Source organism: Balaenoptera physalus (genome assembly GCF_965194825.1).
Source record: "Balaenoptera physalus genome assembly, chromosome: 3".
NCBI classification, from domain to species: domain Eukaryota; kingdom Metazoa; phylum Chordata; class Mammalia; order Artiodactyla; family Balaenopteridae; genus Balaenoptera; species Balaenoptera physalus.
The window spans coordinates 26097582-26117794 of NC_138890.1; the positions used below are offsets into that span (position 1 = coordinate 26097582).

General features: G+C 47.6%; 1 protein-coding gene and 1 long non-coding RNA gene across 2 annotated transcripts; one reads left to right on the plus strand and one right to left on the minus strand.

Moving 5' to 3' along the window:
• Nucleotides 1–521: 521 nt before the first annotated feature.
• LOC309658256 lies at nt 522–8224 on the minus strand. The gene is made up of 2 exons (XR_014262146.1): nt 2621–8224; nt 522–2537 (listed from the first exon to the last, which is right to left on the minus strand). It is a non-coding gene; the product is annotated as an uncharacterized lncRNA (long non-coding RNA).
• Nucleotides 8225–8464: 240 nt separating this feature from the next.
• Nucleotides 8465–11590, plus strand: DUSP1 (dual specificity phosphatase 1). Its single transcript, XM_082455297.1, has 4 exons — nt 8465–9092; nt 9371–9516; nt 9882–10101; nt 10531–11590. The coding sequence occupies exons 1-4, from the start codon at nt 8726–8728 to the stop codon at nt 10899–10901; spliced, it is 1104 nt and encodes a 367-aa protein (XP_082311423.1). The 5' UTR covers nt 8465–8725; the 3' UTR covers nt 10902–11590.
• The last annotated feature ends 8623 nt before the right edge of the window (nt 11591–20213 follow it).

Sequence of the window (20213 nt, forward strand, 5' to 3'; positions counted from 1 at the left end):
GTGTGCATCTCTTAGGAAGGAGACGTTCTCCTAAGCAACCACCAAAAAGTGAATACGTCCATAATATCATCTAATGTCCAATTCATATTCAAATTTCACTTCTCAGCAGAGGGTACCATCAAATTTTTGGATTTTTGCCAACCTGAAGGAGGAGAGTCTCTCAGTGTAATTAGAATTTTCTTGTCTCTTACTATGATTACAAATGAGCATCTTCTCACATGTTCAGGCTCCTTCTGCATCTCTTTTTCTGGAACTATCTGCTCATGGCTTGTGTCCATTTTATTTTATTTTATTTATTTTTGGCTGCACCACATAGAATGCAGGATCTTAGTTCCCCAACCAGGGATCGAACCCATGCCCCCTGCAGTGGAAGCGTGGAGTGCTAACCACTGTACCGCCAGGGAATTCCCGCTTTTGTCCATTTTAAAATCATATTTTAATTTTTTTATATCTGTTTTTAAATACTCCTTAAATATTGGTGAAATTAGCCTTTGTCTCTATGTTGCAAATATTGTCTCCCATTTGTCTTTTTTTTTTTTAATTTTTGCTTGTGCAGGGGTTTTTTTTTTTTGCCATAAAAAGCTTTTTTAAAATTTAGCTTTAATTTTTATGTAGCTGAATTTATCAAGTTTTTCTTTTATTGTTTCTGGGTTTTGAGTCCTACATTGAAAGGCTTTTCTCACTCCTGGGTTATAAAGGAATCCCCTCATGTTTTCTTCTACAAGTTTTAAGGTTTCACTTAAAAAATCTGAATATCTGGCTCATTGGGTATTTATTCAAGTGTTTGGTGTGAGGTATGGGTCCACTTTAATCTTTTTTCCAAATGGCTGTCCAATTGTCCCAAGATCACTTATTAAAAAGTCCATCATGTCCAGTGATTTGAGATGCCACTTTCATCATACATCAAATTTCCATATGTACTTGGGCAACTTTCTGGACTTTCTATTCTGTTCCATTGTTCTGTCTGGCTATTCACATTCCTAACTACACCATTTTAATGCTGGGGCTTTAGGATATCTTTTAATATCTGGTAGGACTTATCCCCACCCCACTGCCCTTCTTTTTAAGTTTTTCTGGCCATTCTTGATAATTATTTCATATCAACTTCAGAATCAACTTGTTTAACTCCAGGAGAAACAAAAAACAAAAAACAAAAAACAAAAAAACAAACAAAAAACCAATCCACTCTCAGTATTTTCACTAGGATCGTTTTAAATGGATATATTTACCTGGGTCAAATGGCCATCTTTATGGTATTGAACATGTTATTATTAGGGGGCTATCTTTGGGGCCCTGTTTTGGGTTGAATTATGTTCCCCCCCAAAGATATGCTTAAGTCCTAACCCCAAGTACCACAGAATGTGAACTTATTTGGAAATAGGACCTTTACAGAGGTAATCAAGTTAACATGAGATCATTAGGGTGGGACCTAATCTGATATGACTGATGAAAATGAAGGCAGAGACTGGGGTGATGCGTCTACAAGTCAAGGAACATCAAAGATTGCCAGCCAGCCACCAGAAGCTAAGAGAGAGGCCTGGAACACATACTCCCTCACAGCCCTCAGAAGGAACTAACCCTGTCAATACCTTGGTCTTGTACTTCTGGCTTCCAGAACTATGAGACAATCAATTTCTGTTATTTTAAGTCACTCAGCTTGTGGCACTTTGTTTCGACAACCCTAGTAATCAACTTCAGGCCCTTGGGAGGATCTCTTAGGCTGGAATTGAGCTGTCCAGCCATGACTTCAGGACATCGAGAAGCATTTGTGTGCTTTCCTGACCCCAAGCAAGGCCAGCCAGGCCTGTTTCTTGCCTGCCTGAAGTGGATGAGTGAACCAATGAATGCGTTGGAAAGCTGGAGGTGTGACTTCACTCTCAGTGGGTGGCCAAACCCACTGAGGTCGAGGCCAGTGAATGAATCATTTGTGCAGTATGGCTCAGTGAGTCAGGGAGGGCCAGGCAGAAAGCCCGAGTCTGAGGCCTATTTCCTTGTCCCCTTCCTTTGGCATCTAGAAGCAGCCCCTTAAAAGTCATCATCCCATGAAACAGACAGTGAAACGCCGCAACACGCCACCCTCATGATACGCCCTATGTGTGCTGTGGAGAGATAAGGACGAAGGACTTAGAAAACAGAGAGGAAGCGCCAGGCCCCCAGCTGCGCCACTTACTTGTATGTGCCTTTGGACAAGTTAATTAACTTCTCTGGACCTCAGTTCCCTCATCTCTTCCTTTGGGGGTGGTTAATGGTACCTGCCTCATAGGGCTAGTGTCACAGTCTAGGAGGAAATGTATGTAAAGCACTTGGCAAAGGGCTAGGGCTTACAGCAAGAGCTCAGTAGAGATTGGCAATTATTAATAAAAACTGCCCCAAAATAACTTACCCACAAAGGCAAAATTGGTAGGCACAATTTTTGAGTCTCCAACTAGTTTTCTGAATACACCACCGGTAACTTTTTCTTCTCCTTCCTTCAGGGGAGACTTTGGAATAGACAAACTATGACCTCATTTGCTCCCTTCAACGTTAATTAGTGTTTTCTAATAGTGAAAAGGAAATTATGTCTCAATTCATATTCCGTCTCAAAAAAATTAACTAACAACAGAGATTTGTCACTTCTCACCGTGACGTCAGTTCCCCTGGTGCCTGGGGCGGGGCTTGGGGCCATGTTGGCAGGCGGTGCCCTTGGTTCAGGGATAGGCCTGTCTGAGTCACAGAGGCCCTGTTACTTCCTGGTCCCTCTCCTGGGCTCCTGGGTTCATCTGCATGTGTTTATCCAACGAACCTGCTTTGAGGTTTGTTCTGGGGACCAAGAAAGGCAAGGAACCATGTCCCTGCTCCCAAGCTAGTGGGAGAAACAGAAATGGTCAGCCATGGGGCCTATTCACACAGGCTGCTATCTGGTCCCACAGCGAATCTGAGAGTTGGTCTCTTGGGGTTATTACTGCCCCCATTTTATAAGGCAGAAAACTGAGACTCTCAGGGGCCAAGTGGTAGATAACAGAGACCCATCTCTCAGAGGTGTTTCATCCCGACATTTCTATTCTACAACAGTCTTTGTCTCTAAGGAGACATCCCTTCCTCTGGGCATCTTTCCCTCATAATTCTCTCCCAGTTGGGAGAGGGCCCTTTTCCGGCCTTTCTGATGTCTACCCTGGCGCTTAGCACCTGGGTTGTACTTGTCTATTGACAAGTCTGTCCCCCTGCTAGACTGTTTGTTGTAGTGCTTTAATTACTTTACTGTATTCTCCTGGACCTAAGAGGTCAGCTATTCTGAGACACCCCCCTCTTTAATGTATACACCATAAAGAAAGAGAAATGCTTGCAATTAACTATGTCAATTAAGTATGCTATGCCTCCGACTGTAAGTTATATTCCATTTTGAGGAATGTTAAAATATGAAAAATGTGCCTTAGGCTCAATGAAATATAAAAGCAATTATTGCTTTTGAACACATCCTAGGGAAAGAAGATTTTATAAATATCCATATACTAATAAGAACAAAATTCACTAAACACTTACCCTGTGCCAGGAATTGTTCTAAAGTGCTTTTCATCCATGATCTCATATCAGGGGTTGGCAAACTTTTCCTGTAAAGGGACAGAAGTAAATATTTTAGGCTTTGTGAGCCAGACAGTGTCATAGCTACTCACCTCCCGTTGTAATGTGAAAGCAGCCACAGAGGATAGTATCAATGTGTATGGCTGAGTTTTAATAAAACTTTATTTACGGACTCTGAAATTTGAATTTCATACGACTTTCACGCGTTACAAAAATGTTCTTTTTCTTTTGATGTTCCTCCCAACCATTTAAAATATAAAAACCATTCTTAGCTTGTGTTGTACAAAAAGGAGTAGGCTAGATTTGGCTCATGGGCTGTAGTTTGCTGATCCCTGTCTCATATGATCTTTACAATAGCCCTACAAGATAGATGTTATTATTATCTTCACTTTATACATGAGACAACTGAGTCTCAGAGAGGTAAAGTAACTTGTCCAAGGACACACAGCTGGTGAGTGGTCAAGCCGAGATTCTAACCCAGGCAGTCTAACTCTGTAACTTGCTTTTAACAAGTCACCCTAAATATGGTAAATATGGTTTACCCTAAACATGGTTGCCTTTTAATATCTTTAGCTTTTTCTTCTGATTACAAAAGTTCCACATTTGTGTTGAAAAATTCAAATCATACAGAGTTGTAAGAAAGAAAATGAAAGTAACCCCACCCTCCAGAGATAAACACTTAAGGGTTTGTACACAGAGTTCACACAATGCTGACTAGATTTAGAATGTTCTGGACACTGTGTGACTTTGGATAGGTTGCCTAACCTCTCTGGGTCCTTGTCTCCCAAATGAGGGAGCTGGCTGAGATGATGCACTGCCAGGGGCCTTCCCTGACCGTGGAGATCTGTTTGTAAGGATTGTGCAACAGAAGCTGGTTCTGTCCTAACTGTCTGGGTGTGGAGGGTGAAGTCACCCCTTGCCGGCCCCTTAGGATGGGTTAACTGGCTGCTAAGTCCCTGTGCCCGTGGCTGCCCCAAATCCCAAACACTGAGTGACTTTGGAAAGGCAGCAGGGATACCAGGGCCTGAGCCAGGGGTTGTAGGAGGCTCGGGCTCCCTCCAGGGCTGGTGCCAGGGACCACTCTGCCCAGTGAGCAGAGCTCCAGGCAAGCTGGTAGTCGGAGGCTTCAGCCAGAGCTGCCGGGGATGGACTTGCAACAGGCGGGGAGCCCTTAACAGACTGGGGTTCCTACCTCGGGATGCCTGGGTCCCCCCCCCTCCATATCTCCATCGAACAGGCCCAGGGTTTGGATCTGCATCTGATGATTACCAGCTGTGTGACCTTGGGCACATTCTCCTCTCTGAGCTGTTTCCTTGCCTATAAAATGGGGATAATAACCGCCTCACGGGATCATTGATTGGTTCCTGAGATGATACTTGTAATGCAGCTGGCACAGCGGCGAGGCTCCACAAACGGCCATTTCCATCCCCTTCTCTCTTCTTACACTTTTCAACAGTACCTTTAAGAAAATTCTTCCACCATGCTACAAATTGTGGACCTACTATGTGCCAGGCACTGTATCTAAGATAGTAGGGTGGGGAGGTCACAGATGAGAGAAACACACCTCCTACCCTTAGGCAACTCAGGGAGGGTAAGATAAGGATCTAAGAGATGTTTACGTAATCAGAAAGTTCGGACAAAGTCCTCCAGGGCCCAGGTGCAGAAGTTGGAGAATCCAAAGAAGGCTTCCTGGGGATGCCACTTTCGGACTTGGAGCCCAGAGGAGATAGCACCCTGGCAGGGGGAGGGGCAGTAGTGTGAGCAAAGGTGTGGGGGTGGGAAAGGATGAGAAACACATGTCCAGGGGTTTGCCTAGAAAACAACAGAAGAGTCGGTGAGAGCAGTGAGGGTGGGGCCAGATGGAGGGGTGGAGCCTAGTGGTGGCTTTGGATTTGGTGGGACAGAGGGAGTTAGGAAGGGTACTGAGCAAAGGCAGGAACTGCCTGCCTTACAGCACTAGGGAGACAGTAAAAGGGCTGTGGATTCTGGAAGAGAACAGGAATGATGGGCGCCAACTCCCTCTCCTGAGAGCACCACCTCCATATGTGACCGACACCAGGCCCTAGATGGATAGTATTCCCAGTTTACAGATGGGGAAATGGAGGCTCAGAAATGTTAAGCCACTTGCCCAAGGTCACAGAGCAGACAGTGAGCTAGGGCCACTTTCTGCCTGTCATCTGGGGGCGTGCCACTCTTTCCAAAGTCGACTTTGAGGGCAGAATTCAGACAGAGATTGTAGGGTAATATCAACCCCAGCTACACTGAGTCTTCCCACAGCCCCTAGGAGTACATGTTCTTATCTCCATCACAGGAAGGAGGGAGTGGGGGCTCAGGAGGGAAACAGACTTACTCAAGGCCACACATTAAGGGTGGGGAGTCCAGGCCAGGCGGTCCCACTGCCCCGCCCTGCCTCCAGGTTTATTTCTAAGTACATCTAAAATCAGGAATAGCCCAGGTCAGAAAGGCCAGGTTCTCTCCCCAGAGTCAAAATCCCCTGATGCTCTTTTGTGCCCTTCTGCCCATCAGGACCACAATTCCAGCCCCTTGCTGCTTCTGCAGTCACCACAGACCAGATTATGCTGGGCCTCTCTTTGGCTCCATCTCCAGCCAGAAGTAGCATCTCTAGTTCCTGGACTGGGGGCCTGGGTGGCTACATCTTTACCACCAGCCCCTCTGACCTGTGCCACTGTGTGTTGATTGGCCTCAAGGAGGGACCTTACCCTGAACTGGACCTCTGTACTAACCACACCTACCTGCATCTTGTGGTGACCTTCTCCCCAGGTTCTGATGCCAGATGCTGAAACACACAGTGGCATGATGATATAAGCATTGCTCTGCTAGGAAGGGAAAAACCAAGAGACTTAGTGAATCATAACAAGAAGGGATGGGTAGGGCCTGGGTTCCTTACATCCATCATCTCTAACTTGGGCCTCAAACCATCCACAAAGTAGACAGTTGTAAACCCATTGTACAGATGTGAGCTTAGAGGCTCAGTGGGGGAAAAGATTCACCTGGAATCACTCAGCAGCAAAATGACAGCGTGGGGTTCAAGCTCTGCTCTTTCCAATTAGGGATAGAGAGGAAAACCCCGCAGAGCTCAGCAGACACCTGACTTTAGGGCCAGACTGTGCCACTTAACACTGTAATATTTGTATAAAAAAGTTTTCTTTTTAAAAAATGCGTAAGTATTAAAAACTGCTCTTGGTAAAAAACAACAAAACTTGGGACATATCAAGTTCGCATGCTGTGAAAAGTCATCAGCTGTAACATTTTATGATTCAACGCATAAAATATGTTGAGTTCCTCAGATGAATAAGTAGTATAAACAAACAAGTTTTTTCTTTCTTAAAAAAGATACAGGGAGGGCGTTGCCATTATCTGAGGACCTCTTTGCTGTCCTCAGCCAATGTTCATCTGAAGGTAGAAAACGCCCTTTAAAAGAAAAAAGCACTTAGCCTTTTACTTTTCTAGAATTTAGGCAGAAAGTTTGAGCATGTAAGAACACAGAAGCTAAGCGAGGCAAATGCAGAAGTTGCCTCTGATGATACAATCCACAGATCAACCACCCGGGGTGGCAGTGAAACGCCCCCCTCCCCCGGAGGAGAGGGGAAGAAACCACAGAATGTTCCTGATTCGGCACCCCAGCACGGTGGTGCAATATTTATGTTTGTGTACCTAGCACTGTTGGTGCCGCTGCAGAGGGGCTCCGCCGCCCAGGGGGGCGTCACTAGAGCCCAGGACAAGGGTGACCGCGTGGGGTCTTCCCAAACGTTTGTCCAGGTCCTGGAAATCCTCTTAAAGCGCTGTAGGATTGGATTTCGAGTTCGGCCCATATTGATGGTGAGAAGCAGGGTGTGGGGGCTGCGCCCGGTCCCTGTTCCCCTTTGCAGCCCCCAAGCCCAGCGCTTAGTGGGCGCTCAATCAGTACATATTTGGGGCGTAAAGAGATGGAGCCGCTCAGTCTTAGGCAAATGTGACCAGAAACATGTCTGGCGGCCCCTGGTGGGGCGCTGTCGAGCCGCGCTGGGGGTCGCCTCCCTAAACGCCGAACCCCGCAATCCACAACCGCACCTTGCGAGCCCTCACCCTGATTTCAGCCCCCTGACTTGCCCTCCATTGGCTCACAATCGTCTAGGGACTACACGACTAGGAATGAGATTCTTCCGCTTGGTATTCGATTGGAAGGCGTTTTACTCGTTAAATGTACATTTTAAGTAACAGGAAAGTCTGGGCAACAGGAGAATATTTCCCCGAACACCTCCACCCCAACTCAGCCCGGTTGTTCTGGGATGGATTTGTCTTCAACCCTCATTTCAGGCTCCTCGCTGTTGCCCCACCCCCAGCAGTGTGATACTGGGCAAGTAAATCGCTTCTCCTTGGGAACCTGTTTCCTCGCCAACTGGGGACGAGGCAATGGGCGAAAGGGGCCCACGTGTATGCAAAAACAAAGGAAACCCCTTTCCGCTCCGGTGGGCGGCGGAGGGGGCGCTGGGAAGCGGCACGGTGGAGGGGGAGGGGAGACGGAGGCCGGTGGCAAACGGCCCGATCTCCCTGCCGTTCGCACCCGGGAGGTCAGTCCTCGCCTGGCAGAGCGCCCGCCCCCTCCCCTCCCCGCTGGGCCCGGAGAGCGGCGCGGGCCAGGTCCCCGGGGACGCGCCAGGCGCAGGCCGGATGGCCTGGCGGGGGCCTGAGCCGGAGCCAGAGCGCAGCCAGCGGACCCCACTCGGAGGCCGATGACGTCTTTGCCTTTGGCTCCTCCGGCGCCAAGCCCGGCAGGGCGGGTGACGTCACCGCACCGGTCACGTGACCGCTATTCAAACAAACAAACCCCCTCCCCCTGAGCGCGCGAGACCCGCCCCTCCCCGCCCCGCCTCGCCTGCCTGCCGAGAGGCCACATATAAACGCGCTCCCGCGGGTCAGGCTCACTGTGAAGGACGTCGGGGCTATAGGGACTAGGCGGGCCGGCGGGACAGTTGGGAGAGCAGCAAGGAAACCGAGGTGGTCTAGAGTCCCGCACGACGAGCCCTCGCCCAGTCCAAAGGCAGTTTGGGGTTTGGCGCAAAGAAAACCAGGGTCGGGCTTTTCCTCGAAAGCCGTCGCCCTACTTTTGGCTTCCCAGGACAAAGAGCCCAGGAGGACTTGCACGCTGGGGGCGCTGGGGCCGGCCATGGTCATGGAAGTGGGCTCCCTGGACGCCGGAGGCCTGCGGACGCTGCTGCGGGACCGCGCGGCGCAGTGCTTGCTGTTGGACTGTCGTTCCTTCTTCGCTTTCAACGCCGGCCACATCGTCGGCTCGGTCAACGTGCGCTTCAGCACCATTGTGCGGCGCCGGGCCAAGGGCGCCATGGGCCTGGAGCACATCGTGCCCAACGCCGAGCTGCGCGGCCGCCTGCTGGCTGGCGCCTACCACGCTGTGGTGCTGCTGGACGAGCGCAGCGCCGCCCTGGACTGCGCCAAGCGCGACGGCACCCTGGCTCTGGCCGCCGGAGCGCTCTGCCGCGAGGCGCGCGGCGCGCAAATCTTCTTGCTCAAAGGTACGCCGTCGGGGGTGCTCAGGGGCGGACCGCACGCCCCCCTGCCGCCTTGCCCGGGGACCCCGGGCCCTCAGCTCCTGGGGGGCTGCCCCACCTGGAGCGCTTGGACGCCTGAGTAGCATTGTGGGAACTTGTTGGCTTTGTTTGGCACTAGGAACAAAGACTCGCCTGGGCCTCTCCGGGGTAAAGTTACAGCCCTAGTGGATGGGGGAGTTGTATGAAGGTGCCCTGTCTCGGCGGTACTAACAGAAAAAAAATATGTCTCTTTTTATTGCCAGGAGGATATGAAGCTTTTTCTGCTTCCTGCCCGGAGCTGTGCAGCAAACAGTCGACCCCCATGGGGCTCAGCCTTCCCCTGAGTACTAGCGTCCCCGACAGCGCCGAATCCGGGTGCAGTTCCTGCAGCACCCCACTCTACGACCAGGTTAGTAGGGAGGGGCCGTGCCCGAGGGGAGAAGGAACAGCTGGCAAAGGTGGAAGAGCAGCGCTAGTGAGAATATAGAAAGTGACAGCTTTATTTATAACAGGGGACACGGGGATATTATTTATCCCATGGTTAAGTGGTATGATGGAGCTGGGTCTCTTAATTGTTGGCACTACAGAAATGAACTTGTTGGCCCTGCCTAGGCAAATGGGTTTAGTCCCCTATTTATTTATACTCTAACAGCAGTGCTGCAAAGTTCACCCAGTGTTGAAACTGACTTTTCCAGCAGGGAGTTTTTGTGGGTGTGGGCACCAGCACTGACATTGAATAAAGCTTGACAAGTGTTGGATATTTCTGGATTTCAGGGTGGCCCAGTGGAGATCCTGCCTTTTTTGTACCTGGGCAGTGCCTATCATGCTTCACGCAAGGACATGCTGGATGCCTTGGGCATCACTGCCTTGATCAACGTCTCAGCCAACTGTCCCAACCATTTTGAGGGTCACTACCAGTACAAGAGCATCCCTGTGGAGGACAACCACAAGGCCGACATCAGCTCCTGGTTCAACGAGGCAATTGACTTCATAGGTAAATGGAACAGATGCCTGGGACTTCTGCCTCACTCCTTCCGTTTTAGTCACTGAGCTTAAACTCTGTGGCAAGAACTTGAGTGACATACTTTTGAGCTTTCCTCTAGACATTAATGTCAGTCTGGTGTGGGTAGCATCTCTGAGAAATATAGATTCGATGTCCCATTTTACAGATTAGCAAACTTAATCTCAGAATGTTGAATTGATTTGTGCAATAGCAATCTGCTTAGTGGTGATGCCTTGTCTGGGTTTAAATCCCCTGCTGTTCTTTTCCACATTGCCTCCACAAACAGTGTCTGTGTGATGGCATGAGGTGATATTGACCATCTCTGGACAGGACACACATGACATTTCTTAGACACCCTATTCCTGAGGTTGGGGTTGTTCTCCTGGGCTCTCAAGTAACCAGCTGCCCTTTGTTTTCCAGATTCCATCAAGAACGCTGGTGGAAGGGTGTTTGTCCACTGCCAGGCGGGCATTTCCCGATCAGCCACCATCTGCCTCGCTTACCTCATGAGGACTAACCGAGTCAAGCTGGATGAGGCCTTTGAGTTTGTGAAGCAGAGGAGGAGCATCATCTCCCCTAACTTCAGCTTCATGGGCCAGTTGCTGCAGTTTGAGTCCCAGGTCCTGGCCCCGCACTGCTCGGCAGAGGCGGGGAGTCCCGCCATGGCTGTGCTCGACTGCGGCACTTCCACCACCACCGTCTTCAACTTCCCGGTCTCCATCCCCGTCCACCCCACGAACAGTGCATTGAGCTACCTTCAGAGCCCCATTACAACTTCTCCCAGCTGCTGAAAGGCCACAGGAGGTGATCTTCACCACCCACCAGGACTCCAGGCTCCTTCTTGAAAGGGGAAATGCAGTAACTCCAGGGAAGGGGGCTTGTGAGGGCTGGTCCTTATTTATTTAATTTCACCCAAGTTCCACTGGGTTCCTGAGTGGTCGTAGTGATGACTTAGCGCCAAGACGTTTGCTGAACTCAGCAGGTTTCGGGACCAACATACAGTGGGTACATCAAGTCCCTCTGACAAAATGGGGCAGAAGAGAGAGGACTCAGTGTGTGAGTCGATTTCTTTTTGCTTGTCCCTGTTTTCTGAAGACACTTTCATGCTTGACGTACCTACCAGTATTACCATTCCCGATGACACATATACATATGAGAATATACCTTATTTTATTTATTTTTGTGTAGGTGGTCCACCTTCACAAATGTCAGTGTCTACTCCTAGAAGAACCAAATACCTCAATTTTCTGTTGTGAGTACTGTAATATCCTGTAAATATAGCCTAAGCAGGTTTGTTTTCAGCACTGATGGAAAGCACCAGTGTTGGTTTTGTTTTGTTTTGTTTTTAAGTTGCCAACAGTTGTATGTTTGCTGATTATTTATGACCTGAAATAATATATTTCTTCTTCTAAGAAGACATTTTGTTACGTAAGGATGACTTTTTTATACAACAGAATAAATTATGGCATTTCTATTGAAATCTTGATGCTTTATTTCTTGGGCAGCCCCACTGATCCCTCTCCCATCACTGAAATAGGGGAGAACAAGGTCCTCCAGAATGTGTGTTGGCATCTGATCCCATACTCTTTGGTGGCCCCTCAGTCCCTCAAGATGGCTGGGTTGCAAGGATGGTAGAGAAGTGTGATCAATCATAAAAAAACAAACAAAAAACATAGGTGCTGGAGCTGAGCTCTTGGTATTGGATTCAAGTGTCCACCTATGTATCTTCCCATCATGTCTCCCTCAAGTGTCCCCAGAGCCAAAACTAGGAAGAAGTGGCCATTTACTTGGTTGCTTTTTCCATTTAATACCTTCCCCAGAATAACATAAAAAGCCTCCCATCCCTCTCTGATCTCTGCTGAAGTGATGAGGATGATAGTTTTTCAACACATTTGCTATAAATGTGTTTCTACTATCTGCAAGGCAGGGTGTGCTAACTGACCCTAGAACAACTCAGCAAGATCTGCAAATGAAGATGGTGAGACCCAACATAGCTAAGTGGCACAAGTGGGGGAATTGGGCCCTACATCTGTTTTGTTTCCTAATTCTATGTGCTTTGTGCTTTATCACTTGCTTCTCATGTGTGCTTTTTTTTTTTTTGCCTTTGAAAAGACCTTTATTTTTTGTGAAAAGAATACCAAGCACTATAAGCAAATACAGTGTAGACAAATCACCAGAAATCCCCACCCCCAACCTGACCATTATTGTTTTGGAGCACATCCCCTAGGCATCTCTGCACATGTACACAGCATTTTTGGTGGCTGCCTCCTTCAGGTCACTTGCTGCCCTCATTTCATAATTTTGTTGAAGAAGATAGACAATTAAATCTGACTTGCTCTAGGGCAATATTCTCGATTTTCACTCTGTCTTGCCAAACAGGGCAAAGCAGAGAAGGTGTAATTGACTACCAACCCATAATCCAGTCTTTAATGTTGAACTAAATAACAGTGAAGCTCCTGGGTTGCTGGCCCCTTAGCCCCTGCACTCCTTTACTTGTTTCTGGACAAAGTGCTGTAGGAAGCAGAAGAGCGAAAATCTTACTTGACTTTTCCAGGAGTACTCTGAGTAGTGGTGCTGGTCCAGCCCCATCGTTCAAGGCCTTGACCTTTCCGCACTGGTTCACCATGCACCACCTGACTCCCAGGGCCTGAAAGATCCCTGTGTTCCATGTTCTAAGAACTTACCCTGGGCTGGCAAGTTCATTTCCTCGGCTGGGCTTCCAATTACAAGTGTGTTCACGCCTTTCAAAACAAACCATACCCAGTGTTTTTATCAAACCCTAGAAATCTACTATTGCAAATATCTCCCTTCGTGGAAATGTACCAGCGACTTCGAGTCCGTGGCAGATGCCATGGCTGACATCCCCGTGGGCTCGGGCCATCACTTTCTGCTTGGCAGACACTGGCTGAACCAACATTAATCTCCACTGTGATCCACACAGTGGAAAAATACAGTGGCTGCCTAAGGGAGCCGCCAGTGAAAACAATTCACTCACTTCTCCCAGCACAAGCTACTTAACCTCCTGCCAGCCCTGGAGAGCCAGGGTGATAACCCCTCCTCCCCATGCATCCGATTCCTGGTCTCAGGCCCTCCAGAAGATGTCAGTTTTGGCCTGAGACTGCTTTTCTTAGGAAGGAAAAAAAGTGTCTGAGAAGAAAGATGCTTAAACTATTAAAACGTGGTTTCTCAGCTGGGAGATTGACATAGGCACAACTCGATCATTTAATACTGATAATGTAATAACAGCTGTCAATTTTAGAGTTAACGCCTTGTGCCAGCCACTGTGCTAAGTGCTTTCCAGATGATCGAATTTAACTTTTAAAGCAACATGCATTTTACAGAGGAAGAAACTGAGGCTCAGAGAGGTGAAGCGACAACCCTCTAGCTGTAGCTCAAGGTCATACAGCAGGTAAACGGCACTGCAGAGTTGGGAACGTGGGTCTGTAAGAAGACTGGGGAAGAAAGCCCTAGTTCAGTCCAAAAGACAGCTCGTGGGAGTGAGGAAAAGATGAGCTTTGTAGCTAACCAGACGTCACCATGGTTTTACCCCATAATATCAAAGTTGTAACGCCATTTATCCCTTTGGGCCTCAGTTTCCTCATCTGTAAAATGAAGATAATAAAACCTACTTCACTTGTGAGGAGGAAATGTGCTCATGAATGTAGAAGTGCCTGGCAGGTTGTGGGCCCTGGAGAAACATTCAGATCCCTTTCCCCTCTCCTAATGACCTCTAGCGGTTCTTGGGTCTCAGTTTTCCCACCCATAAAATGACCAGCTTGCAGTGGATCTAATGGGTAAGCTTCCTCCCAGCCCTCTAATTCTAGTACGTAGAATGTGCATCAATGCATACTTTATGCTTTTTGGTGGTTTCCAGACACCCATTATTCCATTAGGAGACTACCAACCCCAAATGCTTCCACTGCATCCTCTCCTTTCCTTGGAATTTTGCAAATCGCAGCTAATTTGCCTTGAACTTGCAGCCTCCAGCCTCCATTTCCCTCCCTCCCTCCCTCCCCTGGCCCCTGGTGGATGACATCATTGCGTGTATACCTTTAAGATTATATAAATCTGTGATCATACAGTAGCCTCCATCCCCATGGAGACGCGGAGGAGTTTCCCTTTTGTGAGGAAAGCTGTCATGTCACTTCCTGCTGCTGACAAATCAGTTTAGGAGATTAAAATAAAGGGGGGGGTGCGGGAGGCAGCCTCTGAGAACTGCAGGCTCGGTGGTTTCTGGTTGCCATACACAGAGACAAACAAAGCCGAGGCCGCGCAGGCCGAGCTCAGGTTTCCCACACCTCAACGGGTGGATCCAGGTCACCCGGCGCTATTTTTCTCCGCAGGCTGCATTCTGGGGAGCAGGTGGGGGGGCTGACCACTTATGGGGACTTTCCTGGGGCTCTGCACTGAAAGCCTGTTGGAGAACAGCCTCTGGGTCCAGCCAAGCCTCTGCTCCCCTTTATCGGCTCAGGAGGTGTCCTCATCCTTCGGAGAACAAAGTGTATGCCGGTTGCTAGCGCCACAGTGCACACAACTGTGCTCTGCTAAGGGAAATACGGTAGAACCACCTTTTTTCTTGACTGTGGCTTTTTAGGCTAAGCATCAGTCCATTCATTCGTTCATTCATTCATTCAACAAATATTTATTGACTCTCTATAGGCCCAGGGATGCTTTGGTGTTAGACAAAGTTCCTATTTTTTTTTTTTTTTTTTACTTTTTTTTCAAAGTTCCTATTCTCAAGTAGCTAACAATGGTGCTGTTGGGGTGTGTAAATAAATAATTAAGAAATAAGATAAGAATGAAGGCTCTGAAGGTGAGATATTAAAGGGGGGGGTCCTTTAGATTTTGGTGATCAGGGAGGCCTCTCTGATGGGGTGACTGGAGAAGCTAAGACCTGAGTGATACAACCCAGTTGCCTATTTGAGAGGTAAGCTGGGAAGAGGGTTCCAGGCCAGGAGGGCACTAAAGACTTGAGGTTTGAGAGGGATCTTTGTGGACTGGTAGAGCACTTGACTTGGAGCCAGCTAGACCTGAGTTCAAGACCTGCTTCTGCCACTTGTTAGCTCTGTGACTTACTGTAGGTAAGTTACCAAACTCTAAGCCTCAGTTTCCCCATCTGTAATATGGGCCAATAACCTCTGACCTTCAAAGGCTTTTTAAGAATTAAATGAAAGACAGTCACTCTGGGCTCATCAGAGAGACTTGGGAAAGGCTCATTGTCCTCTGGTGACTCAGCTGGTCCCCATTCTGCCACTTGAGCAGCAGCACCCCTCCCCAGAGTGTCCTGGTGAAAGGAAACAGGGAGAAGTGAGTTGTCTTGCCCCATCTCTGGGCCCCAGGACTTATCCCAAGGGTTAGGGAGCAGCAGGTACTTACATATGTCTTCTGAATAAAGGAGTGAGTGACCATCCCCTAGAAAGTGCTCAGTAGATGTTCGAATAATACCACCAAAATTCTGGGACTTTGTTCCAAATGCCTCAACAAGTAATAACTGTATGCCCTTGGGTAGATTACTTCTCTACTCAAAGCCTCAGTTTTCATACCTCTAAAAAGGGAGTGGTGAAAGTATTTGCTTTACATGGTAGTTGTTAATATTAAATGAAATAACGTACACAAAATATTTTGCACAGTACTCAACACACAATAAACAATAAGCATTAACCATTTTAACCATAATTATTATCATCACCACTACCACCACCACCATCATCATCATAAAGGAAAGATTTTAAAAAGGAAACAAATTTTAATCTTTAGCCCAGACCTCTCCCCTAACTGCAGACTTGTATATCCAATAACCTCCTTGACATATCCATTTCTTTGTCAAATAGATGTCAAAAGTTGGCAATTCCAAAAATAAACCTTTGATTTACCCCCAAACCAGCTCCATCTGTGCTCTTCCAATCTTGGTTAATGGCAACTTCATTCTTCCCTTAGCTCAGGTCAAAAACTTTGGAGCCATCCTTGACTCCTCTCATTTTCTCATAACCTGTATTTGATTCATCAGCAAATTGAGACAGGCCCGTTTTCAAAACATAACCGTTTTCAAAATAGACCCACTTCTCATCACTTCCAAAACCACCTCTCTGGTCCAGCCACCATCAGAAGTTGCCTATGTTACCGCAGTAGCCTCAGGGCTGTTCTTGTTTCTGCACTGTCCCTCTCAGTCTATTGGCCACCAAAAGCCAAAGCTATCCTTTTAGTGTTGCCTATAGTACACACCTTTGACGACAAATTCAGCTTTTGCTTCCCTACAAATATTTTAATTTACTTTCAGTATTGAAAAATGTTTTCACTGGGCAAAGAATTCCAGTTTCAACCTTATTTCTTTAACCATTTTGAAGACATATTCCATTGTCTTCTCAATTTTGTAGTGTCTTTTGAGAAGTCAGCTTACTAATTTAGTGTTGTCCCTCTGAGGGTAATCTGTCTTTTTTCCCTGGTTGCTTTGGATTTTCTCTTTCTCTCACTCTCTCTTTTTTTAAAATTAATTTATTTTAAAAAATTAAAAAAAAACATCTTTATTGGAGTATAATTGCTTTACAATCTTTTTTTTAAGCAGTTTTATTATAATGTCTCTGTAGTTTTCTTCCTATTTACCTTGCTTACGATTTGTGTTTTTTTCAAATCTGTGGCTTGATATCTTTCATTAGTCTTGGAAAATTCTGTTATTATTTCTCCATTTTGATACTTTCACGTATAAAACATAGCTATTTTAATGTCTGTGACAAATAACTATATGGATTCTCTTGTGTTTATATCTGTTGCCTATGGTTTCTTTTGATATTTGTAAAATCATGTTTTATTCCCTCATATGCCTGGTTATTTTGATTGAGTGACAGGCACTGTGTATGAAAAATTTTAGAGATTATTTAAGGCAGTTTTACCCTCTTCTCAAGAGGGTTTACTTTGTTCTAGGTGGCTTGGAGGTCTAGGAATCCCAGATCACCTTAACCCAACCAGAGACAGAGATGGCTTGAGAGGACTTGAAGCTGGGCTTTAGACCCTGTGATGACTGCTTCAGTCTTCTTCTAAAGGTGTATTCGTTAGTAGTTGCAACTAAAAGTTTGGGGATTTTCCAAGCCCCCCAGCCTGTATTACTTTTTGGGGTAATATACGAGAAAGCCTAGGCATATACCAGATTCCTTCCTGGTGTGCCCTGAACTCTAGTATTTGTCCCATTATACTCATGAGTCTGTTAAAAGCTCTGCTCAAGTCGTTAGCCGTTCAGCTTCTCATTTCAGAATTGACAGATAGCCCTTCGGGGAAAAGAGGCACCCAATGCTATGCTCATCCCTCTGGGTTTTCCTCTTCCAGCTCTTGATCCCACAATTCCTCACTGCCCTTTTACCACTTGAACGTCTTCAAACTGAAATGTTTAAAAATATTCTGTCCAACTTTTCTAGTCCTCAGCAGTAGAGTGGTTCTGGATGATGTGGTCTGCCATGACTGGAAAGGAGTTAGACTTTTAAAAACCCAGAGTGAAACTTCTAACACATGAGGTTTCTTTTTCTCCTCTACCCCAACCCTCCATGGCACCCACCTCACTCATAATAAAAGGCCAAGTCATTACAAAGGCTACAAGACCTGACATGACTTGTCTGGCTGATACATCTCTGACCACATCTTCTGCCACTCTTCCCTTTCACTCATCTCTTCCAGACAAGCTGGCCTCATTGATCTTCCTAGCATAGGCAGAGTTCACTCTTGCTTCAGGGACCCGTTCTCTTCCCTCCGCCCAGACCAATCTCCCTTTAGATCTCTGCAAGTCTGGTTCCTTCATTTCCTTCAGCTCTCAGTTCAAAAGTCATCTCTTCAATGGACCATTTCCTGACCACCACCCCATTTAAACTAGAGCCACCCTGCCCCAACCCTGGCCACCCCATATCCCTTTCTCTGCTTCATTTCTCAACAGAGCACTTATCACCGCCTAATACGTACTTATTTGTGTATGGTCTATCTCCCCACTAGAACGGAAGGCCTTGAGGGCAAGGACCTTGTCTGTCTTGTTCACTGTGAGATCTCCTGCCCTTAGAACAGTGCCTGGCATGTAGTGAGCACTCAATAAATGTGATGCATAAATGAGAGAACTCTGAAGGCTCTGGACAATTCCTCTCCTTTCTGGGTGGGTCCTGGGCTCCAGCTAGGGGGAAGTGATTCTTTTCTGCTCAGTCAACCTCTTTCCCTTCCACATGAGGCAATTTCCCTTGGAGACTTTCCAGTAACACACAGTGGTGTGCAAATGAAATAAAGCATATAAAAGCACTTTGTAATCAGGAAATAACATGACGGTCCTGGCTATCCAAAACCTGCTTATCCTGGGGCTCCGTTCTTGGGATCAGGGCTGTGACTCTGGAAGGACAACAGTGGGAAAAGCTCCTCAGGGGCTCCGTTCTGAGCCCCATCCTCCCACACTTTCCCCCTCCTTTCCTCCCTCCCATCCAAAGAGAATTCCCCATGGCGTGTGCCTCTAATTAGGAGAATGGGGCAGTGGGTGATTCATGGGGAAGTCTGTAGGGCTGCTTGGGGCTTATGACTCACAGCTTCTCATCTAATAGGAGGGTCAGATCTCCATACTGAATCTCCTGGAAATGTCCTTTGTCAAGGGCTCCAGTGACCACTGGGGATTCTCTCCCACAGAGCGCTCAACAGCACCTTCCTGGCACTTGTCACTCTGTTTAGTTGTCTGTTGCTCAATAAGTACATATAGAAGGAACAAAGGAAAGGAGGCCAGCAGTGAGAGCGGGAAGGAGGGGAGGAGGGGAAGAGGACATCCGACTCCTTGACCAGACTGTGAGCCACTAAGGGCAGGATCGTGCCCTTTTCTGTGTCCCAACGTAAGGCTTGGCTTATAGTTGGGGAAGTAATGGTTGAGTAAATGAAGGAATATTTGGGGATCTTGAGGGGCCTCATTCGAGGGTATTGCCAGCCTGATAGAGCCTCATGGCAGTGGCAGGTGGGGGGCTGGGGCTTGGTATATATTGTGGATGACACTGTAGAGGCTAAGGCAGATGGTACTGGTTGACATAAAAGCAGTCCAGTCATAAAAACAGGCCCTTCTGAGCTCTGACTGGTGCCAGGCCCTGCACTGGACACACTGGACGCACAGGAATGGAGAAGATACGATCCCTGACCTTGGGCTCTCCCAGCAAATGGTGGAGACTGATGGCTTGACCCAGGATTTTAGTGCAGTGGTCTGGGAGCTGGTGGCAAGGTGTGGACAGGACAAGGGAGTGGGGAGATGCAGGGAGGATTGGGTAGAGGGGAGAAAAAGAAGAAAAGGCTTTCTGCAGGGGGTGACTCCAGAGCCCCGGAATTCTGGGGACGTGGCACAGAAAGGACTCCTGTCCTCAGGGGGATGAGGAATGGTCTGAAGCCAATTTATTGTTGTTTACTAGGTTTTATGGAAGGAAGAAGGGCCCTAGGACTTGTCCCAGGCCCAAACTACTTGCCCTAGAAGTGAATTCTCAAGAGCCCTCACGAGAGTCCCCACGCCTGTCCTGCTCTTACGCAAAATGGACCAGAGTCCCGCGCCCCCTATGGTGGGCATCTCAAAGAGTGGGCTCTGTGGGGCACTGAGTGAGGCCAAGGACATGACCCTCAGGGAAGAAAGACTGAAAAGCACTAGCTTGGACCCTGGCTTCCTCTCCATATTCTCATTGGATGAATTGTTTAGGCTGTTCTCATCATGGACCTGAAAACTGCAGAGAGTACAGTGTCCCAAGAAGATGAGACAACACGATTATGACTACCTTGTCCCTACGGCCCAGAGTCAGCCATTCAGGCTCCCACTCACATTGACTTTGGACGTGACAGGGCACAGCATTCCACCCTGGTTATTCTACTATGAGCTGCTTCTCTGGTGTGAAGGGCCCTGTAGCCCTTGAAGAGGCAAGACCTGAGTTTCACTTGGGCCATTGCTCCTCCTACTATAAGGTCTATAAGAGACTGGGGACAACTTTATTTCTGATATCTCTGGCCAGAGCTAGTGCCCAATATAGCCATGATAGCTCAGGGTCAGAGAAGAAAGATAAAGGAAGTCTCATTTATTGAGCTCCTACTATGACTATTGCTTTCCGTATGTGGTTATTTAATGTCCTCAT